General features: G+C 56.2%; 1 protein-coding gene across 8 annotated transcripts in view; it reads right to left on the bottom strand.

The window, feature by feature from the left end:
* Positions 1-26436, bottom strand: part of TBL1X (transducin beta like 1 X-linked) — a 197217-nt gene that overhangs the window by 10255 nt on the left and 160526 nt on the right. For 7 of the 8 annotated variants that reach the window (XM_045996463.1, XM_045996465.1, XM_045996461.1 and 4 more), the window contains 7 exons: positions 12125-12270; positions 10263-10521; positions 7444-7576; positions 6839-6980; positions 6089-6152; positions 5881-5978; positions 2214-2274 (listed from right to left, as the gene is read on the bottom strand). In XM_045996463.1, coding sequence (XP_045852419.1) covers positions 2214-2274; positions 5881-5978; positions 6089-6152; positions 6839-6980; positions 7444-7576; positions 10263-10521; positions 12125-12270 — 903 coding nt within the window. Of the gene's footprint in view, positions 1-2213; positions 2275-5880; positions 5979-6088; positions 6153-6838; positions 6981-7443; positions 7577-10262; positions 10522-12124; positions 12271-13768; positions 13787-26436 lie in introns of those variants that run through there. The other variant, XM_045996468.1, reaches the window with a different exon arrangement.

The following is a 26436-nucleotide window of genomic DNA, read 5'->3' as shown; positions in this document are numbered from 1 at the left end:
AGGGAGCGAGGGAACGTGCTGGCAGACTCTGCTGAGCGTAGAACCCGACGTGGGGCCCGATCTCACGACCCTGGGGTCAGGGCCTGAGCCGAAAGCAAGAGTCGGACGCTTTACCGCAGAGCCAGCCAGGCGCCCCGCACACCGATTCTCAGAGGTGTGAGGGGAATCCTACTGACGTTCACTGGGGCGAAGGTTCCCCTGGAGAGTGGAAGCCGGAGCTGGATTCAGGTATTCCCTCCAAGCACGGGGGTCAGCGCCCCTGCTCTTCTACAAGCCCGAGCCCATTACTGTGTCGCCCCAGACAACAGGAGACGGGACACGTTCGGCATTTATGCCAGCACAGCGCCAGGCCCCCGTGAAGGACACGGTCACTCGCTCCCTGCCCTCGGGAGTAGAGGTGCGACCTGGCGACACACACAGACCCGGGCAGACTGGATTACCAGAGGTGGGCTTGTAGGGACACTGACTTCTTAAAGAGAAGGGATTTCCTGCTGGGGTGGTGGGCATGTTCTGGACTGTAGTAATGGTTCACGAGTAGTAGCTTTTACTGATGGAACCTGTCATGTGACCTGCACACCCTCCCTCGCCCCGCACCACGTAGGCTGGACTTCCAGGCTGCGTGCGTCTGGAGCCGCGCCCCCGGCGAGAATGTACACCCTGAATCCATTCAGCCACTTCTGCATCATGAGCGGTGTTGGATTATGGCCACACTAACAGCAGAATGCACCTGCTCCCTGGAAACCCGGTGTGGACCCTGGGCTACGAGGACCCACAGGAGGGATGTGCTAGGTCTGCAAAAGGCAGGGTGTCAGCTGCAACCCCAGGGGCCCCCCAATCGGAGAAAGCACGGCTGAGGCACCGCGGGCAGTCACAGGAGACTGGAGTCCGTGCTCCAGAACCCGGTCCTGCCTCACGGAGTCTTTGGCTCCGTCGGCTCCCTGGACGCCCCACGGCCCCTGCCTGGAGCCCCTCGCTGGGTACAGAGATGGGCGGTGCCATCCAGGGGAGTCCTTGGGGCCCGTGCCTGGAGGCAGACCAGCACCAGCACGCCAGGCTCCCCGTCAAGATGCCCAGAGAGAACAGTAAACACTCCCTCTGCACACCGCGATTCCCTCAAAAAGGAACAGACATTTCCTGTCGAGGGAAGGGGCGTCCACTCCCTTTTGTCCAGCCTGAGCTGGTCTTTCCAACGGTCTCTTTCTTCTGGGAGGGGGTGGTCTGTCTTCATCTCGAGAGGCCGCATCTAACAATAAGACTGCGCTACACACGGCGTGAACTAACAGGCGCCAATCTGGCCAACTAGAACTCTCTAGACCCCTAGCTGCCCTGCGCAGCCTGCTAGGAGCCTGACACACGAAGGCAGCGCGAGGGTCCGAGCAGGGGTGACACATCTCTGTGGGGCAGACGGACCCCCACGGGCCTGACGCTGTCGCCGTGGGAGCGCCCACGGGCAAGGCTGGACCTTGGCCCGAGACTGGGACTCTGGACCTCCGGGGATTTCTCACTGCTGCCTAAAGGCCAAGAATGGTGTTCTGTGCCTAAACTGGGCAAACAGTGGTGTGTGTGTGGAAGCCCTGCTTCCCCTCCGGGAGTCTGCCATGAGGACACAGGCCAGGCAGGGCTGCCTATGGGGCCAGCCCCAACGACCAGCCTCAGGTAGAGTCCCTGTGAGTTTTCCTGGTAGCTGACCCTCCGTGTGTTGTCATAACATGTTTCTGGGGGGCATGAGATGTGGACTGACTGATTTGTTAAGGAGAAGACCGTCGGGAGCCCTGGCGGTCCCCCCCGCACCCCTGGCCTGCAGCTTCTGCTCTTTGTCCTTCCGTGCTGATCCATCAGCCCAAGGACCGCGCTCCTCTGAGTCTGGGGAGCCCTCCCTGGGAGCCTCCGAGCCCGGGCACAGTCGCAGGGAAGCCCAACGCAGCACCCGCCTCGGGACAGCAGGAGGAAGGCGTCCACACTGGCTCTGTGGCTGGTTCACTGCTGTGTGTTTTACCTTCCGAGCGAGCAGGCATGTGTCGAGGACACTGTACCTCGCAGAGCTTAAAAGCAAGGCCTCCTGGGAAATATATCTTCTTCCCAGCTACACTCCACGGACGTCTTCCTGCCGCCTTTCACGATTATTTTATTGGACATTTCTAGGTCTACGAATTACTACTTTGAATTAAAGAAAAAAAGGAAAGAAAGGAAGAAAGAAACCCACAGAAACTCACCGGAATGAAAAGGAAACTGTTGTTTGGCTTCTCCTGTGTGGGCATCCCAAATGATGGTTGTCTGTGCTCCGCAAACAAAAAGACAGAAGTTAGGAACTATTCTTCACAGAAAGATTTCTCTAGAAAAGACTGTGAACAGCCCCCCTTCCTTCTAAAGCAGCACTGACCAAGAGAGACAATGTGAGCCACAAAAGTCATTTTTAATTTTTTCAAAATTACATTAATGAAAAATAGAAAAAAGGGCGCCTGGGCAGCTCAGTTGCTTAAGTGTCTGACTCTTAGTGTCGGCTCAGGTTGTGATCTTGGGCTCTGCACTCAGTAGGGAACCTGCTTGAAGATTCTCTCTCTCCCTCTGCCCCTCCCCTCATATATACATGCTCTCGGCCCCCCCCCCAACAAATAAATAAATCTTTTTTTTTTTTTTTTAAAGATTTTATTTATTTATTTGACGGAGAGAGAGATCACAAGTACGCAGAGAGGCAGGCAGAGAGAGAGGGAGAGGAGAAAGCAGGCTCCCCGCTGAGCAGAGAGCCCGATGCGGGGCTCGATCCCAGGACCCTGGGATCATGACCTGAGCCGAAGGCAGAGGTTTAACCCACTGAGCCACCCAGGCACCCCCAAATAAATAAGTCTTAAAAGGAAAAAGAAATCGTTAAAATTGATTTTAACAATATAGTTTAGTTCAATGTGGCCAAAATATTGTTCCAACGCGGAATCGGTATGTGAACGTTCGTGAGCTATCTGGCGTCCGGTCTCTGGTCTAGATTTTTGGGATCCAGTGTGGGGTTTACGCTACACAGTCCGGATGATCACATTTTACGAACCCAACAGCCGTGTGTGCTGGTGACTAGTTTTGGAAAACTGCCCAACTGGTGGGGTTCTCCCTCCCCCCAACACAGAGTCCTGCTGAAAAACCTGCAACAAAGCACCTCAAGATAGCTTTCTAGCACTTTCTAAACGCCGGCCTAGAGAAAACGTCGACTGTGACACGGGCTCTGAACATCAGCCCCGCGATGCGACACGACATACAGCACAGCAGTGTGTCACACCGGGCTCGGCCACCGACTCGCCGCTCTACAGAGATGGAGGGAAAATGATCTCCACCTTGCAAAGCGAAGTAAATCCTGAAGCCTTAGGAACTCTCTGATGGCAGAAAGACAGGGAAACGACGAGACACAGCTCAGTGACCACCACCAGAATTAGGTCTTTTTTTTTTTCTTCAAGATTTTGAGAGCGAGCATGAGAGAGAGGGAGAAGCGGATTCGCCACTGAGCAGGGAGCCCGATACAGGGCTCGATCCCAGGACCTGAGCTGAAGGCAGACGCTTAACGACTGAGCTACCCAGGCGCCCCGCAGGAATTACATCTTCATCAGCTGGAACTCCTACCTTCGCTGGAACCTGTCCACAGCACTTGAAATTCTGCTGCAAGAAGAACTGCTTATGTTTCCCACCACCTGCAGATGGGGTCCTCAGAGCACCAACCTTCTTTGAAATCCGGCTCTCTAAGTCTCGGGTCAGCTCTAAACCAATTAACTTTTTTTTTTTTTTTTTTTAAGATTCTAAGTCATCTCTACACCCAATGTGGGGCTCGAACTCACAACCGCAAGATCAAGAGCCCCAGCGACTGAGCCAGCCCGGCGCCCCCAGACAAATAAACTTTGCTGTGCGGTGGAATGTCCCGCTCTTCTTCCTGCAGCCGCTCACAAACGTGGCAATGGAGAGAGAGAATATCCATAAGCCGCCCGGTCCTTCTCTCGGAGACAACGTCACGCACCGCAGCAGTCACCCCATCTCCCGTTGGTGTTTCCACTCAATACACAACATCAAGCACACGAAGCCTCTTCAAGATGGGATGTAGCCTCCCGCCACCACTCCCAGGTTAACCACGGAGTGAAGGCCAACACCAGCATCCCTGTCCGTGGCCCTTCCTCCCTAGGTCTTGCTTTCGAGAACATTCTTACTATTCCCGCTGTGGGCAACGCGCAGGGGCAGAGAGTGCAGGGCCCACAGACGAAGCGCACTCCCAAGTGTGCGTTTTCACTGGCTGCCCAGTTCATCACCTCGCAGAGTCACAGCTGAGAGCAAGGCGGGAAATCAGATACGGAATATAAAAAGGAGCCCCAGCACCGGCGTGAGGCTGCAAAGAACTGTTTACAAGGGTGTGGAGGTCAAGAGGCAGAAGTTCCAGCCGTCCAGGGCCCAGACCCTGGACCCGAGTGTCCGTGGGCAAGCGAGCGAGCGCGGGTGTCTGTGAAGCGGGGCTGCTGGCATGGGGGCCGCCGCCGCCGCTCTCGGGAGCTCCGAAGGGGCCACCGTGTACAGTGACGTGCTGGAGAAGGACCGCCAATCGTTTGCACGATCACTTCAACAACGCGCTCAGCAGTGGGACCAGCCGCGGACCTGACAATTGTGTGTGTGCGTGGCACCCGACCTAGCCCACCTCGCAGACGATCGGGTGGGAGTTCCAGGAGAACAGTGAGTGTTTCAAGCACGGCCCTCAGCTTGTTTCAACATTAGCACAAGGCGACCAGGTGTGAAAGAAAGGTTTCCCGGCTTAGAGCGCGAGCGAGAGAACGATGGTACTCTTCGCGGACCTAGAGGGCGACCCCTGGTCTGGGGTCGGCACATGCCGTCTGTCACCGGCCAGGGAGTACAGGCTGCAGCCCAGCCCTTGGCCGTGTGGACAGGTGGCGGCGACTACCGTCCGTTCACGGCAGCACCCGGAGGCGCACCCCGCAGCGTCACAGGTTTCCAAATGATCCCGACGTCAGCAGGAAAAAGTGACGCCCTCTGGAAGCCACACGCCAGTCTAGTCCTCGGACCCGGTCGACAGCTGCAGGAACACGAAGTGCTTCTGTTCCCCTTTGGCTTCGTTTCTCGCAAATACTTTTCCAAAGCAAGAACTTCCAGTCCCTGCTGAGTCCCGGGAATGACACACCCACTCTGTCCACGGTCTTGGGGGGGTCCTGATTCCTGGCTCTTGGCAACTGAGGAGGCAGGCCCAGAGAGCGCGGCCCTCACTCAGAGCCAGATGACGCCTACACCTGCTCACTCCTCGCCCGCCCATGGCTTCTGGAGGCCCCCCGGCTGCTCACGGCCACTCGGACCTGATCCCGTCACACCCAGCCAGGAACCCTGCCCGGGCCCCGTTTCTGTCCCTAGTGTGCCCTGTTGTGGGCAGGCCTGCTTTCCTTCAGCTCTCAGAGAAGCCTGCAGCCCACGATGGGAAGTCACAACTCATCAAATTAGGGAAACAGAAGCCAGGCGGGAGAAAACGGTTTGTGTTTCCAAAACTGCTCAGTGGGGGAAAGGTTTCTGTCTCGGGCATTCCACGCCACTTTGCTTCTCAAGCATTGGATACAGCCAACTGGGGGATTTCCTCTTTCCGTCACTGCAGGACGGCCGTCACAGCAAGGGGGGAGGGGCTGTGCACAGAGGTCTGTGGAACAGCATGATACGCACAGAGTGCACATTATCAAGGGACAGTGGAACCCAAACCACACCAACCAACCCGAAAGCAGTTCTTCTGCCTTCCTGAGAAGCAGGCCGCCTCAGAATTAAACACAAAAACAAAAAACCCCCGGATGTTATTCAGAGATTAAAAATACACCAGCAGCTATGGATCAAAGCGACTTTTTTTAAGATCTATTTTGAGCGAATACTCACTTTGTCTACACCAGCACTCAAAATGTAATTCCCCTTTTTGTTCCATTTCAAGGCGAAGATGGGGCCTTTATGTTGCCCTAAGGTGCTGGCCAGGTTGCCTGTGAGGTAAAGGAACAACAAACAGGTAGACTTCAAGGTCACGGCCTACTCCCGTCCGATGACACCGCACGGCCCGTCTTCTCCCAGTGCGTGATGAGGCACGGCTTACCGTCTTCGGTCCATATTCTCGCAAAGCCATCGTACGAACCCGTGGCCAACAGTGTCCCGTCGCTCTGCGGGCCAGAAACACACATGCCACACAGCTCAGGACACGCAGAGCCGGCCTCTCCCCCTGCCCCAGGGCTAGAACCGTCTCACACCCATCACTGGCTGCCAGTGACGACTAGCGGCCCCCTGGGACGACCTCAGCCCACACTGCTCTGGCCGGACACGGCGCGGTATCCTAATGGCAGACGGGGGAGCGAGGAAAATGCACCGCGACCCGTCTGCCTGGTGACATCCCACACGCACCACACTGAGAGGCCCAGGGAGACCTGGCGAGACTGGAGGAAGCTGTCGGAAACGCGTGTGCACACACGGGGGTTTGGGATGCAGGGAGAGCGCAGGAAAGTTCCAGAGAGCCATGGGCTTCCCGCGTGTACATGCGTGTGACGCACAGGGCAGGAGCAGCGAGCCAGACGGTCCCCCTTCCCGAGCCGCACGACACCTCTCGCCAGCAGAGCAGGCTCCCCTGGGGAACCAGCAGGCTCACCGCGCCCAGGGAGGCCCGCTGAGCACCCAGCTCGCTGTCTGCCCAGTGCAGCCTTGCTAGACGCTCCCGGCAATGTGAGAGCAGCCCCGGGGTTGGGGGCTCGCAGGCAGCATGGCCCGTGGCCCCGTGTTCATGCCCCGTGGGGCCCCAACAAGGCATGGGCCGGGTCAGAGCTGAGGACGCTTCCGGGCGGCAGCAGGTGCTTACGTTCCAGTCCAGCGAGGTCACATCTTTGTTGCTCGGGACATCGTGTCCTCCTTCCCGTATGCAGTGCCGCAGCACGAGCTGCGTGGAGCCCCCGTTGCTGTTCTCATTCAGGTTCCATATTCTCGCCGTCGAGTCTCCGGATCTATAGGAGGAAAACGCACAGCATTCAGCTTCCGGTTCAGGCCCGGACAGCGCCTGCCAGACTGGGCTGCCTGAGTCAGGTATCTCTGGCATGTGGCTCTGTGTCTTCTTAATTCCGCTCACTGGCTGGCTTTTTTGCCTCATCATTTTTGTTGCTCTTCGTTATTTTAACTATTTTTTTCCAGTAGGCTCCACGCCCAGCGAGGCTTCCAGCTCACACCCCTGGGATCAAGCGTCGTCAGCGCTACTGACGGAGCCAGCCAGGCGCCCCTCCGCAATTTCAAACATCTTTGCGTTGCTCCCCGCCCCATGGAGGATGCAGGACGCAGCAAGGACTTCCTCACGACCTGGGAAGGAGCGCAGCACCGAGGGCCCGAGGTTGCCGTCTGCCGCCAATGAGAGGGGAACATGCACTCCTGAAAGGAGAGAACAGCCCCAGGGCACCCCCGTCCCAGCATCCTTACCCCGAAGCGAGAAGATCACTGACAGGGTTCCAGGCACAGATGAACACCTCCGACTCGTGGCCCCGAAGGACTGTGGCTTTGTTGGGCGGGATCTCAACGTCCCCATCTATTTCCATTGGTTTCGAATGATTATCTGTCACAGGAAACAAGAAAAGTCATGTGGCTAACCGGTAGAGAAAAGAAATTTCCCGGCATTCTTGGGGCACTTGAGTGTTAGAGACACCTTCTTTTTATTATTTTATTTTATTTTACTTTATTTAAATTCAGTTAGTCAACGGAGAGTACATCACCAGTCTCAGGTGCTCAATAAATTATCAGTGGCCTGTAACACCCAGTGCCACTCTCATCGCCTGCCCTCCTTAATGCCCATCCCCCCACCGGCTCCCTTTCACAACCCTCAGTTTGTCTCCGAGAGTTAAGGGTTTCTCGTGGTTTTTCTCCCTCACCAACGACTTCCCCTTCAGTGTTCCCTCCCTCCCCCTATGATCCTCTGCACGGTTTCTTATAGTCCACATGAGTGAGACCGGGTAATTGTCTTGTGCTGATAGACACGCCTTCTTTCTATGGACTAGGTAACATGACTTCTGACAGACTGTAACGGTATCATGACTACTTCTGTGTAATTCAGTAAATGTATTACGTTTCTTTACTTCAACAGTCTCCAAACCTGACAGACAAAAATAAAGTTATTTACTCTGCATAACTAGGGCCATGCTACGGTCTAACGAACACCACCACCACGAGACTGGGGAGGGATGACGAGAGAGATGGGTCAAGCCCGAAGGCTGCTGTTCTCCGGAAGGGATGAGACATTTTATCTGCGAGCACCTGTCTGCGGGATCACCTCTTTATCTGTGAGCTCCCACTGGGAAAGACCATCACCTTTCCAGAGCGCCCGCCACCCTGCACCGCCTGCCTGCAAACAACCTCGGGTTCTTGGGACTGAAGTGCTGGGGTTTTTTTCCTGGTTGGAGCCACCTCTGTATCAGACCAGAGCTGCCAGGCCTTCTATCCGAACAAGCCCGGCCTGGAGGACTCCTGGGTTCTGGGTTCTGATTTCCCAGGCAGGCCTGGTGCCCATGGAGACAAGCATGCTAAACACCTCCCTCAAAAGCACTGTCCTGGAAGGCGGCTGTTTTTCTCCCACGTGGCAGGACACAGAAGATTCTTGAAGGTCAGGATGAACGGTCCCTTGCAACACCACAGTCTGGCCTCAGCCTGCCTTGGAGCCAGACGACTGCAAATGGTAGGTGGCCCCGGCTTCAGGAAACAAAGGGAAAGTGAGGACGATGTGCCTGGGAGGAGGGCCAGCGGGCCCTCGGGTGTGCTCCCTGGAGACTGAGAGGCAAGCCCCAGGCACCCAGGAAATGGAGGCTGTGGGGGGGGGCCAGCGTGCTCTAAGGCGAGTCCCTGTCTCTGCTCGGCTATGTCCTGTGAGACTCTCTTCTTTTTTTAAGGAGGCTCCTTGCCCAGCGCAGGACGTGAATTCACAGTCCTGGGATCACAAGTCAGATGGCTAAACGACGGAGGCACCCAGGTGCCCCAACCAGTAGGATCCACCCTCCAACCCACTGTCCCACTAGATTTTTCTCAAGATTGAAAAGAAAGCCATACGATTTAAAAGCTTGCAATATTTCTATCTTGGCAAACATACAGACTTCTTGAAGCTCACCAATTAGAAATTCGTTTCAGTGACAGAAGACTAACAAAACAATAACCGTTAGTTTTCTCCAGCTTCGTTCCTGAAAACCCGAGGGCCGCGTCCCTCCTGAGGGGACAGGCACTAAGTGATCTGCGGCACGAGCCACGTGCTGTCTTCTTCCTGCCCTGCCCCACAGTTCGGGACCTGCGTCCCAGTGAGGATGGGGGGCTACATGTGGGAAGTCCTTCCAGGTCTGTGCTAGACTTGTGGCCTTAAGTCATCCCGCTTGTTCTCGTCTGCACTACAGCCGCTCTGGGCTCTCCATCTGATGCCTAGTCTGATTCTGCAGCTCACAGGATAATCGGTTACCCTGTGACCGTGGACGAGAACATGTCATAGGGCTTGACTGCAAGCGGCAGCGTCCTCTGAGACAGGGGCCAGCGAGGCACAGGTATGCAAGCCACACGGGCACACGCAGAACATGCACACGCATCTACACACAGCTGCATGACACACACGTACTGCGTGCACACACACACACACGTACCGCGTGGAAACACAGCTGTGTGACACACGCATGTACTGCATGGACACACACACGTACTGCGTGGACACACAGCTGCCTGACACACACATATTGCATGTGCACACACACACAATACACGGGCATGCTCTGAACTCAGACCCTGAAGTGCTCTTCAGTTTCCAAGCCACATAACAGAGTCAGGCGCTCTGATCGGCCGCGTCCTTTAGGGCAACTACCCGAGAGAGACAAGTGCCTAGCATTTTGAGAGGAGCCCGCAGGGCCACACCCGCTGTCTGGGGCCCGCTGCCCTCTCTAGAACCATGAACTTGACTAGCACAGCAAATGTTGGCCCGACACGCTCAACACGGAAGGCTGGACAGAGGACCTGGGGCCTCCACAAACGAAACCGTCCGATGTCAAACAGTAATCACACGGCGCTTCTCGCTGTCACAGTTCTCCGAGCCGCACAACCTTCTAGAATCGAGGATGTGTGCACCAAAACCGTCAGGTCTAAGGATTTCCATGAGAACACAGCCTGTGCAGCTCTTCCGAGCCCACACGCCGGCAGCGGAGCTGGCAGAGCCCGTGACCCCCTCAGACTCGGGAGAGAAATTGCCAGAAGCTCACCCCTGCCCAGAGCCCCACACGTACTTATTGCATGTGCTCCGTTCTCCTCGCCGTTCACGGTGGCCTCTCCGTTCTTTGGTGGGTGCTGCTGGGCCACGGCCGCCGGGGCTGCCGTGGCCGCTGTCGTCGCCGCCGCTGCTGCCGCCGCCGCCGCCGCACTGGCCTGCTGCTGCTGGGCGAGCTTCTCCCGGAAAGCCTGCTGCCGCGTCTGCACCACGTCCGGCATCACCGCGTCGATCAGGGACAGGGACTCTATGGGGCGGCCGTCGAACACCGTGCCATCCTGGGGAGCGAGCCAGAGGGGGCAGCCATCAGCTCCTTGCGCTCCGGCCCAGCATGGTGGGACCCAGAGCGGCGCCCAGGGAGTCTGGGCGGGTGAGGCGCAGGGGGACGGGGTGACCGGGGACATGGCACGCCCTCCTACGGGGTCCAGGCCGCCCGGCTGCGAGGAATCATCCGGCCCCCACAAGTGGAGAAGCTGTGCCTGGACACCTTGTGAGTACAGGAAGTCTGTGAACAGCCACCCTCTTCTCAGGGAGAGGCGGCTCTCTGGGAGCCTCAAGCCCGCATCGGAGATTTCGGCACCGTTCGGGTTGGATCCCTAGTACACCTGTCCATCTGACTTAGTGAAATATTCATCTGCTGTCACGGGGCTCAGAGTGTCGACTAAAGATAGCTGCGGGACTCGGGCGACAGCACTGTCTGGTTCCCACGCGTGTGTTTTCAACTTGTTTTGATTCTCAGGCTTCTATCTGCAATGAAAAAATTCCCATACCCACTTAAAAACCCAGGAGGCCATTTTTGCCTTTGAAATTGCTCCAAATATTAGAGTCGGACAAGAAGTCGGTGCTTCTGGGTTGTGGCTGCTCAATTTGCATATTCTGAACTTGAATAACCTCAGAAATTAGGAAGAAGTGAACCACCTGAGTTTCCGCTAGACGCGATCGAAAAGGACACTTGGCCCCAGCTGACGTCTGGCCAACATAAAATTGTACAATGTTACATCTGAAAACAGCATTACACTTGAAAACAAGAAAATGAGGAAAGCCTAGAAAACGTCTAAACAAGGAACCGGTCACCCCGTCAGCCACCCTCAGACTTCACGGTGTGGCCAACACTGACCAAGCGGTCAGCATGCTTCCGTGTCACCGTCTTTAGAGTCACACCTCAAATGCACAAAGACTTGGTAAAATGCAGGAACTACCCAGGGTAATGAAAACACCTCGTAATGTAAACTCTGAAAGTATGCTCTCCCACGGCTTAGTGACCGCAAGTCAAGTCACAAATGAGACGCCTTTTTATTTCCTTTCCGGCACGCTGGAATGTGGAAAGGAGGAAGAGAAGTCACCAGGGCCTCCCAACACACTGAAGACATGGAAACCGGTGGACAAAGGCATCTAGTTGCAGCCTCGCATGATCTGAGAGCTCACGGGGGGGTCTCTGGGGTCACACGCTCCTAGCCCCCAAACTCCTTTTTGTGGGAAAAAGAGACCAGGCGGGGCCTCAAGGGGCTAGTGGAACACCACCCCTGGACACCCATTCTGAGGAGGAAGGAGGAGTGGGCCACGGTCAGGGAAGAATGTGCGCAGGACAGGCAGAAATCCGGGGGTTTCCCAAGATGTGGGTTTCTGGAAACGGATGGATGAACACAGGTGACCGAGTACAGGACATATTACTTTTGTCCTTTTGAAAAGCTAAAGAGAAAGCAGAGTGAGGCAGGCTTGTAAGGAGGAAGTCCACTCAAGGAGAGGGAGTGGGGAAGGAATCCAGCGGACTGGCCATGGGTGGCGTGGCCGTGGCTGGTTTCCGAGCTGTCCCACGGTCCCCAGGCTCTGCGGGCTAGGGCTGGGGCCAGGACACCGCCCCGCGCCCGGGAGCGCACGTACCTCATTGATGCTGATCTCGGCCTCCACATACTGCAGGCCCTTCTGCAGGATGGAGATGAGGGCAGCAGGTGGCACCAGTGTCCCGTTGATGTTGGACTGGCTGATGTGGCTCTCGATACCAAACGTGAACGCCGAGTGGGAAAAACCTGCAGCGAGAGAGAGCAAGGAGCAAAGGGTTTCGCGAGGCCCGAAATGAAGGGTTGCAGGAGGCGCAGCCATGGAGATCCAAAGGTGGCCCCACTGGCCGCAGATGCTCCTGATTAGCCGCGGGAGGGGGTGGGGGGTAGGGGCTGCAGGCGTGGCTGCGGGACGCCCAGCTCTAGGTGTGCGGTGAAGGGGAGATAACGGGCAGGGGGATGGGAAGAGACACAGCGGCCCAAGGCCCGTGTGCAGGGGACGGAGACACAGCTTTGGAGGTTGAACTGTTTCGGTGTTATTAACAGCACAGTTTGCCCTGCAGAAATGTTTCTTTACTTTATGCTTTTTTTGTTTTTTGAGTATTTTATTTATTTGACAGAAAGAGAAAGAGAGCACAAGAGTAGGGGGAACGTCAGAGGGAGAAGCAGACTCCCCGCCGAGCAGGGAACCCGACGCAGGGCTCGATCTCAGGACCCTGGGGTCATAACCTGAGCTGAAGGCAGGCGCTTCACCGACTGTGCTACCCAAGTGCCCCGGGGAAATGTTTCTGTTGCAGAAACGCCACTCTGGGCTTTCTCCCTGTGTTGCCATTACTCCTTCAAGAGCTCCCTGCTTCGGTCTCCGACTGTCCCCCTGCCCAGCTGGAGTGCACACCTTTCTGGGCGCCTTGCCATAGCCGGGCTCATAGCGGTCACGGCAGGCAGGGGCCAAAGCACTGCAAGACCTAACACCCGAAGAAAAAGAGACCGTTTTGGACCCACTGGGGTGGCTTGAGTCATTTTATCTAATAATCGGTAGCTTCCCCTGGGCTCTGGGGTGCTCTTTCCTGTCCTTCCCTCTGCACTCATACAAAACAACACCTACTTCAAGAAAGGAAGGCTGGGGGCGCCTGGGTGGGCTCAGTGCGTTAAGCCTCTGCCTTCGGCTCAGGTCATGATCTCAGGGATCTCTTGGGATCGAGTCCCACATCGGGCTCTCTGCTCAGTAGGGAGCCTGCTTCCTTCTCTCTCTCTCTCTCTCTGCCTGCCTCTCTACCTACTTGTGATCTCTGTCTGTCAAATAAATAAATAAAATCTTTAAAACAAAAAAAAAGAAAGGAAGGTGGCAGCACAGGGCAGGGCGGAGGAGGTGCTGGGGACCCATGTGGGGTCCGAGGGTGACCAGGAACCAGCAGTGGCCGCCACTTCCTCAAGCAGAGTGGATCAGGGTGGGGGCATCCTACAGCTGGAGCTCCTGGCTGCTGCAGGCCCGCCCTGTAAGGTGGCAGCCCAGTCTGCTGGGAGTACCAGCCCCTCCGTCCATTTGGGGCGGCCTGGGAGCCGGGGAGCTGGGAAGCCTTGTGGGGTGCTGGCCTTGTGAGTAACTGGGACCCCTAGGCTTGGCTCCTGGCTAGAGGTGGAGTGAGGCAAAAGGCACTCCCCCTTGCTTGTGCAGGGGGTCCCTCGGATCCCGCTCGCCGGGGATCTGCTCCGCAAGCACCTCCCCATCACAACTGGCTCATCTTACATGCTGGTGGGCTGCGGGGGGCTCCTGGGGTGTCCCCGTGGCCGGCCTCCAAGGCCTCGTGCACGGCCTCCCAGGCACGCGGCTAGCACCCCGCCTTCAGAAGCCAGACTGACAGGGGCATCGCGTGGGTCCCGCCTTCCAGCTGATTCCACATGGGCTCTCTGCCCTCCCGGAGCAAAATACAGCCAGCCGCTGCAATAAACGCCGAGCTCAGCAGATGGGAATGTTCCTCCGTGAAAGGAACTTTCTGGGGTTGCATTCTTTGCTCCCTTTCTCCATCAACTTCCTGCTCCTCCGCAGCCCGCCCATCCATCCCCCAGTGCCTGGTTCTAAGGACTACAGAAAACATGTCCTCTCTTTCTTTCCTTGAGTCCTGGGCCAGCCATGGTGACCGGCAGGCTTGGCTGTACTAGGGCCGCGGACTCCCTCACCAGACCACACGTGCCAACGACGGGTGCAGGCCCGCCCTCCGAGGGCCAGAAGCCAAGGCCCTCTACGCCCGCCTCCCCTCTGCCTTTGACCTTGCCCTCCGGCTCCTACCTTTCCCCACCCCGCAGGCCAAGATGGACCCAGCAGCCTGTGCTGACCGGCGACTCTTCCCGGGGCCCATGCCGTGCCAGAAGTCTCATCACCAAGCTTTCCTCGATCAGGTTTCCAGCGCGATGCAGATGCGGAAAGCCCCAGGTCAGGGGGGAGCAGGACTCCTTAGACCCTGGCCTGACTCCCCGTTGTCTGGAACTGTCACCACTGCTCAGGGCCACAGTGATGTCCTCCTATTAGGAACTACGAATTCATTCTGGCTGCTGACCCCACTCCTGGGGCCCCTGCCTCCTCTCCATCTGTGTCCCCTGGCGAACTGGGCAGAACCGTGGACTCCGACAGCTGCTCGCTCTTCTCCTGGCATCTCTCAAGCGTCTACGGCAGGGCCACACCCACACGGGCCTCAGAACAGTAACAGGCAGCCCTTCCCGGGCCTGCTCCAGGCCAGGCACAGCCCCAAGCCCTCACCACGACCTTCCTTAAGCCTCCAGTCACCCGTGCCTTTGCCACCCCAAGTGCAGCAGCCCCTTCTACCGGGCAGATCTCGAGCTCCTGCCGGGGTCCCCAACAGACCAGACCCCCAGCACTCGGCCGAAGGGCTGCAGCTGACATCCAAAGCCAGGCAGTGCGATGCCACTCTCGGCCCATCAGGCAAGCCCACCGAGAAACGTCTACCGAAGCCACCTGCGGGGCCTGGCGTCCCTCTCGGTGACTAATGGCGCCAGTGGGGAGGAGAGCTCAAGCCTCCACTCTATGTCTTTGTGCGGCCTGTCGGCAGGTGTACGTAAACTCCACAGGCCGGGGGACTCACACTTACTTCTCACAGTTCTGGATGCCGGAAATGCACGATCAAGGTGCAAGATTTGGTGGTTTGGGGAGGGCCGACGGCTGGTACACAGACAGAAGGACGCGAATCCCATTCATGACAATTGTATCCTCACACCCGCATCACCTACCAAAGGCCCCGCCCCCGAGGACTATCACCCGAGGGCTAGGATCCCAACAGAAGAACCTGGGGGACACTCAAAAAGCAGTCTAGTGGAACGTTTCCTTCCTCCTCCCTTTCCTGCTTCATCCTCTCCGATACCGGCCGCAGAGCTGCTACGACACAGAATAGCAGATTTTGACCCTATTGCTGCCGTGAAGCAAATCTGGGCCCTCGGAGTCCATGACCTTCAAGGTGGCTGTTCCGTCGGTGCTGTTACAGGCTTACACACAAGGACGGTAAAGACTGGAGAAGTTAGGGAACGGGTCCAATGCCCATGTGTGTGATGAGAGGCAGACGCAGAATTTCAACTCTAGCTGTAGGTTTCCTCTGACCCTGACACGCACAGGCACAGGAACCGGAAGCCTCCAATTCCCTGCATGGATGCCAACTGCGTCCCCCAGCCGGACCACGCTGGCTCCCGTCGGCCACAGTGGCCACAGCCACGGACGCAGTGCAGGCAACTTGCAAAGGACAAGCTGCAAGCCCACTTCTCCCGCCATGTCCTCGATTTCCTTCTGCATCCGGTTTTAAAGGCTGCGTGTAAGGTCTGGCTGCCTCCGTTTCGGATCCCTGTGCGTGACCGTGCTCTGCGACAGACCCCACTCCGAGAGCACGGTGGTGACTACGCTCAGGGAGGCCAGCTGCACGATGGGGACGGAGCTGGGCAGATGACCCGAGGGTGGGAGAGGACTGGCCAGAACGAGCGTCCCCCGCCAGAGCAAGATGACGACCGAGCAGCTCGGTACACGGCGGTGCCTCGACCGCGAACATCTGCGATGAGCACTTGCTCCCCACTGGGGGGAACGGAAAATCATGACTGGAAACCAGGTGTCTTCAGAAACACGCGGGAATGTTCCATGTCACCTCCAAAACCAGTCCTCCTACGCGCTTATGAACTCGAGCTACAATTTCGCTAGGCCACCTATGCACAGCCTCAAACCAACGGTTTTCTCATCCACCTGTTCTGAAGGCTTTCTTCCCGACTTCTGGCCACCCCGCCTTCATCGAGGCAAGCGGGAGGGCCAGATGCACAGAATGTCAGAGCGGTCCGGAGCGCTGGGGTCGGCCCTGACTTCCCACGGCGTGCCTGGGTCTGGTCATTTGGCCGGGCCTCTCTTTCCCGTTCTACGCTGTGGGGATACAATGTACCTCAAGGAGCGGACGGGAGAACCCGGCGTGAGAGCGGCAGGCGGGCGTACGTTCTTGAATCCGGGGAAGACCAGGAACTGGGGGAAACATTCCTTCTCCACTTTCCTCGTCTGTACAGGGAGGACACTGGGGGAACCCGTCCCTCCGACACTTTGCCATCCTGACGCTTGCTCATCGTGGAACGGGGGCTGTCCACAGACCATGTGGGCAAGGCCTGCTGGAGTACTTTCTCTCAGGCCCCGGTCACTGGGGCTCTGCTGTGCACCAGTGAGGCGTGCCAGGCACCATGCCGGCAGACAGGCCCCTCAGGCCGGAGGCTTCTCCCCGGGGGCGGGCCGCACGGGACTCCGCGGCTAGGGTGCCTATGCAGCGGCAGTCTGCCGGAGCGGCGGGGTTCCCGGGCCCCGTACCCCTTCAGCCTTCAGTGCTTCTCTTCCGTCCAAGGGGACAGCAGTAGCAACAAAGCGCGTCATGTCACTGACGAAGACAGAGACAGGCGGGACTGGCCCAATGGCAGGTGTGGAAGTCGTGGAAAAGGAGGGGAGTAAAGGGCTTGGGGGCACCTCGATGGAAGGCCTGTGTGAGGGCTCTGCGTGGGCGGCCCCGGGGTCTGACACCCGGCCAGCCTGGAGCCATCACCGAAGCAGCAGGCCGGCCACCTACTTAGGAAGAGGCTCCCCCGCGCCAGCTGCCGACAGCAGGATTTCTGAGCTGCGGCATGACCCACACCGGGCCAGATCCTTCTCTGCTGCGGGTACCACGGTCCTGTGTGTCGCAGAGTGCCGAGCAGCACCTCTGGCTTCTCCCGGAGGGATGCCCATGGCACCGCCACTCAGTCGTGACCACCCTGAGTGTTCCAGATACTGCCTACTCGACCCTGCCGTGGCTGACAGCCGGTAGCCTAGAGAAACGAGACCCCTGAAGGACACGCAGTCTACTCACACTTCTGCTTGACTTACGAACACAATGGGGGGGGGGGTACTTGCCCCTGAAGGCAAGACAGCGTCTTCATGCCCTTGGCCACAGACTTCGGGTAACACATGGTAACGGGAAACCACCAGAGAAGGTGGGAATACTTCCAAGGAGAAGGGTGTGATCATGACCAACTGGGAAAGGCTTAAAACAAACACGACATTTTATATAAAACGTGGCAAGACTTTCAAGAGTAAAATCCTTTGTTTTCCTCAGGAGAGAGGAAAAGAGCCTGTACATGCATTTGTCTCACACAACGAGGCAGTAAGAACAGATTTGAAACAAACCCAGTACATGTTCGCAGTTTCCTATGAGGACCACACCGCTGCACCACGGCCTGCACAGACTACGTCCGTCAGGTGTACGACTGAACTGTTCTGCCCAGTTAATGCCGGCCTGATTCATCAGCAAAACCTGCTAAATTATCGCCCTGTGGCCCTTCAAAATCCTGCTTATCTGGCAGAGAAAGCAGACATGTAATACTCAGGGCAGCCGTGTGGGTGGTTTTGCGTCTTCGGCTGAAACAAAAGCCGAGGGCACCAGCTGGGGCATCTTCCGCAGAATGTTGACTACAAATTTCACGAACCTGCCAGTCTGCGTACAGACAGCCGCCCAGAGCCACGTTTAATTCTAATTGTCTAGATCGGGGAAGGCAAAGGGTGGCCCACAGGCCAAGTCTGGCCCACTGCTTATATGTGCAAATAAAGTTTTATCAGAACTGTGAGCAGGAAGCGTCTGCTATCTCTAGGCCCCTCCTTCTAGGGGATTTTACGACAGGAGCGCAGAGACACAAGAGGCTCTTCTACTCTGCCTGACAGTGTGAGGATGACAACGGGAGGGACGTTTAGTGACAGCCTCCTCTGTGTCACGCTGCTGCGTGCCCTATTTACACATGCTACGGAAGACACACAAAACCGTCACATTATCTTCCCTGATTCAGCACGCAGGGTCGGGGGTTCTCCTTCTCAAGAGCCATCAGGAGCCTGCAGGCCCGGGCAAGACCCCTCACCTGAGGCTGGAAGCCCCCCGTACCCGACCGTGAGCCAGGGCACCTCTTAGGGGCTCCCCAGGAGCCTCTGCTCGCCTGCTCCCTGCTTCCCTAGAGGGACTCTGCTTATGCCGGTCTCCTGATCTAGAACAGGGGTTCATGGTTGTCAAGGGAGGGCAAGTCCATCCCCTTGGGGCAGATGCAATGTCTGCACACATTTTTGGTTGTCACAGGCATGTGCTTGTGGGGGAGGGGGTGCTACGGACATCTAATAGGGACAGACCAGGGATGCTCAGCGTCCTACAGTGCAGAGAACAGCGCCCCATAACAAAGAGGGGGCCGGGCCGTTTCCACAGTCAGAGATCGAGAATGCCGGCTCCCAAATGGCCATCTGTCACCACCGTGGACACCTGCTCCGTCGTCATGGCAGTGGCCAGGTGGCCTCGCTCCGTGAAGGCCCCTCTTGTCCTCTCAGGCGGGAATGACGGCCGTCTGTCCTGAGCTCCCCCAGGGCCTGGCACTCTCCATCCTTCTTTCTGCACCTCCCAGCTCCTGAGAAGACAGAAGCTTCTTGAAGGGAGGAAGCCCATCTGGATTCCCTTCTCGACACACAGGGCACCCACCTCGGGGCAGCTGGGGCCGAAGAGGGAGGCACAGGAAGGAAACTCGAGGAAGGCTGAGAGGAACCGCTCAGGCTGACGGGAGAAGAGGGCAGTAAGCAACGGAACGAAACGGACTCCTTCTATTTTCAGAATCAGAGACGTGAAGGCAAAGGACAGGAATGAAGGATTTAGGACCAACAGTGTGAGAGAAGGAAAACCGTCTTTAAACAATCTGACTGCCATACGAGTTCATAGTTCAAAAAAGTACCAAAGATGACTCCTGGTTATACGTATACCTGAATTTTATGACAATTTTGGTATCTGAGAGTAAGAACAAAAGTAATGCTATTCAGTGAATATGTGCACTAGCCCTTTTCCTGAATTAGCTCAGGGTCATAAGAACGGTGTGTTACCGATGGGGAAACTGAGTCAGAGAGCAGTTAAGGGATTCCCCTAAGGGCACACAGCTCAGAAGTGGCCATCTGACCCCCCGAGTCCATGCTCTTAATCCACACAAAGGACACTCCAGGAATGTCTTTAGAAACCTCTGAATGATTCAAAATGGAGCCTTTTTTAAAAAGAGGAAGAAGATCATCTTACCAGTAACACCGCGTTTCTATTACATTTTTTGGCCAAGCAAGCTGCAAACAAGGTCTGCATTGCAAAAACGAGGCTGAATGCTTTCTGTGTTACACAGAGCAAACGAAGATGAACTGTATCTTCCAACGACACTCCCCTAAAGACGGCGGCGTTCGGAGAGGAGACTGCAAATGGACAGAATCAGAAGCGGCGATGGAGGAATTCGGGTTTCTCTCTGCTGACAAAGACAGCAGCCGTCACTAAGCACTCCAAGGCCTGGGTCTATCCCCATCTGCTTCCTTGGCTTCCTTTTCTGACAACTGTAGGTGGAATTAAACAATTTCCAAGGTCCCTTTCAATTCTAAAATTCCATGCCGAGGTTAAAAATGACCTCGGTGTGCCCTCAAACTGAGAGGATTTTAATTTGGAGAGGTGACAGAGGGGCCACACAGAGGCAGGGTGCACACCATCGAAAGAACAGATGACTCCCGAGAGACAGGGCCGTGCCACCGCACGCAGGGCCAGCCGCAGAGACGGAGGACAGAACTGGGCGTGGCTTTTAGGAGGACCACAGAGGGGCAGTAACTAGGTGGGGATGTCCCTTATAGGAAAAAAGTGAAAACACACACTTTAGGGTCCGTTGCTGGGAGGTTTGTAATCTGATTTTGGCGCTCCGGCAGCAGCCACCCTAGTGAGGGAGAGAGGGGCACAGCCCTGGCCGTCGGTAAGGCCCTGGGGTTCCTGGGCTCCCAGTGCCCTGGTGGACACCCTGCTCCAATCTCCCAGGCCCCGTGGACTGCTCATTTATGATGCAGCACTTCCTTTTGTTTCTCTGAACATCGATGTTCCTGTAACGTCCTGCTTCATGACAGAGTCCGTGTTTCCTGGCTCGGCAAGGTCTCCGCACCCGGGCTGCAGCTGCCTGGCCAGTGGCCCGCCTACCTATCCGCGGGGACAGCGGGGATTCAGGGTGGTGGGGTCGGTCCAAATAAAGATGGGAGGGAGGCCAAGGGCAAGGGCACGGGAGCGGGGCCAGGTAGATCAGAGCAACATACACACACACACACAGCTGCAAGCTGTCCACACGGAACACATACCACCGTGGTCCCAGGCAGCTAGTGGGCTGTGGGCTCACGTCTCCTTTTCGGAAGTGACGGATTTGTCTCGCCAGAGGATTACATTTTCTGCCCAAGAAGCACTTCCTGTCACACGGAAACTCGACGTCTACCCGCGGTGAGAAGCATAAACCACGTGGAGAATGCTTTCTGATACTGCGCTCAATCACTGCACATGTGTGTATCAGTTTTACGATTCTTTATCTTAGGAAAAAAAAAAAAAGTCCTCAAGACCCAGCCGTCACTTTCCCACCTAATTCTCTGACCTTCGGCCGCAAAACGCTGAGTGCGGCGAGAACGTTTTTATGGGCTGCAGACCTGTTCTAGATGGCCCGCCATAACACGGAATTTGGTGTAAAATGGAACTGCCTTGGACGGCGCCCAAAAGAAATACCAGAAGGACCTCGTTAAAATAGGGTTTCACTTAGAACATCTGGCCTGGACCCCAAGGGTGGCGGCTGAGTACAACACAGTCCTCTGACTGTAGCAGACCGTGCACCCTGCCAAGATTTTAATATCCTCTCAACATGGGAAACATCCAGGAGGGGAAAACATTAGTCAGGTTATAAGCCAAGGTTGCAACTTCCTCCCGAGCCAACAACCGGCCCTGGGAGAGGCGGCCTGGTGAGGGAGGCCGCTGTCCTTGTTTGGTTCGTGGAGCTCCGCGGCGCCCACATGCGAGGCACACACGCGCCACTTGTTGGCACCACACCCCGCCACCAGCCTGAGCCCTAGCGGACTCGAGGTTCGGGGACAGGCAAACACGAGCCCTGAGGCCACACCGCAGGCTCATCACCGAGGGCACTCTTAACAACTCAAGAAATGTGCAAATTAACTTCTGAGCCTGGGAAAAACAGAGCAAGCAATCTGGAAGAAAGGAAATAACGCACACACTGCGACACGTGATTCAACTGCTGTGCACACGTGGGGGACGTCTTCCAGCCCCTTTCTCTGTGCCGAGGAGTGTCTGCACGAATTCGGACGATCACACGATTGATTCTGGGCCCCTGCCTCTTGAGCGGACATGATACAGGCACGTCCGCTGCCTGCTGAGCGGTCTCGACAGCCAGCATTCCGGCGGACTGTCCGTGTTCGCAACTCCTGTCCTCCTGCTACCTCCGGATGCGGTTTCAGAAGGAATCGCGGCTTCCGAACGCACACAGCCCAAGCGTTTCCACCTGCCGATGACCTGCACACAGCACAGCTTCCCGGTATCTCGTTGCTCCTCTCATTCCGCGTCCTCTGACCCCCATCTCCCACCCCCAGCAAGCTGGCTCCTTGTCCCTGAACCCTCTGCCGCCTTTGCCGAGCCTCACGGCCTTCCTCAAGCCAGGACCTTGATTTTGTTTGACATGGTCTTCCCCTCGCCTTGCTTACAAAATTCTAGCTCAGACACCCCTTCCCCCCCATGCCCTGTCGCGGGCGCTGGGCTCCCTCTGCACACACGTCCAAGGTAATACATTCATCAGCCTCTGACAGGTGACCCTGGATGTCTGTGCTCCTCCCTAGGTGGGGACAAGTAAGACTCCCTCCTCTGCACTGTCCTGCGCACCCCACCACCTAGAGCCATGCCACCATGCGAAGGACACGCCCTCACGGGACTCCTGTTGAGGTAATGATGGTGACAGCTGGTCCCTTCTGGGACACTGAGGTCTCGCTGCTGGCACCCAAACCTCTCACAGCACCCCATATAGGTTTGCGTAGCACAGGAGCAAACATCTGAAAATCTTCATTATTTATTTTAACGTGCACCATGGCAAATGTAGCTAACAGACCAGCACATCTCAGAACTGCTTCGAGTGAAGGAAAATATTAACAAGTATTCATAAAATGTGGCGACATGCTGCAGATGGGCCTCCAACAGCTGAGGCTGTTTTGACACGGGAGGGCCACAGAGGTCTGCCAAGGGAAAGGAAATCCGGAACACATGGGTTGTAGGTAATGGAGGAAGGAATGCCCACATTCTGTTACAAGTCTTGCACAGAAGCCTGCAAACTAGATCCTGGGTCATGGCTGCTTCCGTGCTTCAAAGAGGACACGGAGAGCTGGGACAGACACTCAAGTGTCTAAACGTGACAGGAAGTTCTCTGCGGCCTGCTCTCTGGGAGAGACCTGGATTAGGCGGCGGGGCCAATGGGTTCCCAGAAAAGCATTTTTTGGATCCCTCCACTTGTTTTCTGAGGCCAACAGAGCCCAATACCCACACCTGACAAGGACATCCAAAAAGGAATGGGACACCCCAGTTTCTCCCAGTAAGATAAACGCGAATACACCACCCATGGTATTAACCAACCAAACTGGGCCATGTGTAAAAAAGGACAAAATGTCCAGGCCAGGCAGAGTCCGTTCCCGGAACGCAGGGTTTAACGTCAGAAACTGAATCGATGATTGCACCACATCGACAGGATCAGGAAAGATCGTTTAAAAGAGGAAGATTCTGGAGCCCGACGGCCCGCTCCGGACCCTAGCTGTAGCATTTCCGGCGATGAGACGCAGGCACGTCGCCGCGGGCTCGGCGCCTGGGCTTTCCCGCCCGGACATGAAACACATCTGTCTCGGAGGGGCTGGAGACAAGGGACAGGGCTGGGTCCCACAGTCCAGCTGACTTGCTTGTCCGTCTGGAAGGAAGGACGGGAAAGGGAGGAAGCCGGCAGGTTACAGAACACAGGAGCGCTGGACACGAAGGTGATGCCCGAGCTGCAGAGCAGACAGGCCTTAATGTCACCGTGCGTGACCTCTGCAGACAGACACCAGGGCGAGGTGCTGCTCCGTCTCCGCTGAGAGAGGAAATGGGAACCGCCTTAGACCTCCTCATGCCGTCCACGGTGCTGAAGTGGGACGTGAGAACATCCACCTCACCGCACCTTGCCCGGGGTCTCCGGCTGTTTCGACGTTAACACCAGCGCGCACGGTGGGGCTGCGCGGAGCAAGGCCGCATTTAGACACCGTAAGCGACAAACCACGAAGGCATTCTCACTCTAATTGCTTCCCCTTCTAACGGACTGAAAAACACGTGAGTGGCACATCGGGGCTCTCGGCGTTTACACAGACACATGGCAACAGCCAACTCAGAGAAGCTGGTACGAAGTCGCCTGGGAACCCGGGATGAAGTCGCCTGGGAACCCGGGTGGTCGCGGTGGCTGTGAACACGGGGGACACAGGAAACAGCAGCGTCAGCACTCCACGCGGCCACTCTAAGGGGCTTTATCACCAAACCCAAAGAGCGGTTCGGGACGAAAACAGACCGGCTCCGAATGAAGAGGAGCCCGTTTGCAACTAGCGCCACTTCAAGACGGTCTGTAAGGGAACAACGCACGTGCAGGGCGTGTCGGCTGGTGACGGCACCCCACGGACCACACGGCACAAAGGGAACGTGGGTGTGCTTCTGCGCTGGAGGAGTGTGAACCAGTGATGCCACAGAGGGAGCGAGGGGCGGTTTATTCTTCTCCAGAGGAAAGGAAGGGGCATCACACCCTTCAGCTACTTACCCCACTCTACGACATTTCTGTTATTTTCTCAGTTGAAGTACGACACACACACAAAGGCGCAGATGACAGATACGCACCCACAGCCCAGACTTAAACTTGGGGACTGCGGCAGGGGCGATCACAGAGCTCCCCCAAGTTCTCCTTCTGTCCCCGCTCAGCGGACACTGCATGCCCTATAGGACGGACACCCAAGCTCGGGTGGTTAGAGCATTGTCCGTGCATCCCTGTACGTGCTGCTTAGGGGAATGAAGGACCGTCAGGAGTCTACGGCAACAATACACCTGTCCGCACGTGCTTAGCTCCCCCTTGACCAGGCCTCATGAAGCCTACGTGCACTGATGCTCCCCCGTTTCTCCCTCCCCTTGGCTTTATGCAGACAGGCACGCCCTCCAACACCACATCCGTCCCAGCTGCGGACCGTGAAGATGTGAGAGCCACACGCATCACGAAAGGACCACCACGATCATGTTAGTTAAGACCTCCACCACCTCCCAGAGTTCTGGGTTGAGCCACATCACATTTATCTGATGCGGCAAGAACACCAACAATTCACTCTCTTAGCAACTTTCAAATAGACCACACAGGACTGGAAACCATAAAGTCAATGTGGGGACGCCTGGGTGGCTCCGTCGGTGAAGCCTCTGCCTTCAGCTTGGGTCATCATCTCAGGGTCCTGGGATCGAGCCCTGCAAGGGGCTCCCTGCTCAGTAGGGAGTCTGCTTCTCCCTCGCCGTCCGCCCCCTTCCCCATCCATGCTTCCTCACTCTCAAATGAAATCTTAAAAAAAAAATAAAGTCAATGTGCTGTCCTTTATAATCTAGATCTTTCTGCTGTAATTAACTGAGAATAACTGCTCCTAAGACCCGTGACTCCCCCCGGAGCGGATGGTAGGGTCTAGGGTGGTGTAGGGGAGCGCAGATGCCCCATCAGGAGCGCGCGGCTCACACCCGTGGGGACAGGAAGGCCCCACAGGACGGCAGCAATCCTTCCACCGGACAGTAACATGGGTGCGCTAGCCACGTCTTCCTTACCTGTCATGTGACGGAACGAATGCTTTCCTTTATTATTTCTAAAGCAAAGGCGACCACGATCTCCAAGAAATGCTTGCCTTTCCTGTTCCATAAAGATCCTCTCTTTAACCAGGGACACACATTAGCAATGGAGAAGAGCCAGTGCAGTCAAAACATATTTTTAGAGACTCGGCTGAACAATAAGCCCTGAACTTTGGTTTAAATGAAGATAGCTGAGCCATTTTAAAATGATTTCCCGAATCTGTGGAAACGTGTCTTGCATAAGAAGGCATTCCACGGTCCCGGGAAACACAGCGCAGCTGACTGGGTGATTTGTCTGCTGCTGGGATTACAGTGGGCAAACCTGCTTCATCATTTTTGTAGACACAACTATTCACGAATATTAAGAATAGTGCCCTTCTCCTGATTATCCAAACTCCTAACCGGGAACAACAACAACAACAAAATAATAATAATAATAATACTATTTTATTATCTGCTGGAGAATGCTTTGGCAGACTTCCGCCTTCCTCGAGGGGAAAAAAAAATACCCTGGAAAAATTTAATAAAAACGAGGAAAGCATTTTGCTCATTGTTGAAGTCTACTTGAGTTCTGCAGCAAAAGGAATCAAAATAGAGCCCAAGAAGATAAAGTGTGTAGAAACAGAATCCCATTAAAACCCCATTTACTAATAAAAACCAGCTGGAACGAAAGCACCCTGGAACTAAAGGCTGTGCATCAGTGGTCGTCCACCGGGGGTGAGTTCACGTTCAAGGGTCCATCTGGCAGGTCCAGGACACCCCTGGTGGGGACAACATGGGGTGGGGGGATGTTGCTGGCATTCAGTGGACGGAGGCCAGGGGGCTGCTCAAGACCCTCTAACACTGGACAGAGACGGAGCCGGCCCCACATGCCAAGAGTGAGCTGAGAATGTGGACCGCCGTGAAGGGGCTGAAAGCCTCTGGGTAATGCGTGACGTGTGGTCAGAGTACTGCGGAGGTCAAGACCCTCAGATCTGCCCACCTGTCTTAGGTGGACCACAGACGCATTACAGAATCCTTTGAGCTAAAGTTCCTAAGGGAGTGGGGTTTTTTCTTGCCCCTCCCCCAATTTTGTATTTTTTCAAGGATTTTATTCGGACGTAATCTCTACAGCCACTGTGGGGTCGAACTCACAACCCCAAGATCAAGAGTGCCACGCTCCACTGACTGAACCAGTCAGACACTCCCTACAGAG

The sequence above is a fragment of the Meles meles genome, chromosome X (assembly GCF_922984935.1).
Source record: "Meles meles chromosome X, mMelMel3.1 paternal haplotype, whole genome shotgun sequence".
Lineage (NCBI taxonomy): Eukaryota > Metazoa > Chordata > Mammalia > Carnivora > Mustelidae > Meles > Meles meles.
Note: the sequence above shows the minus strand (reverse complement) of the source record. Positions and strands in the feature narration are given on the sequence as shown.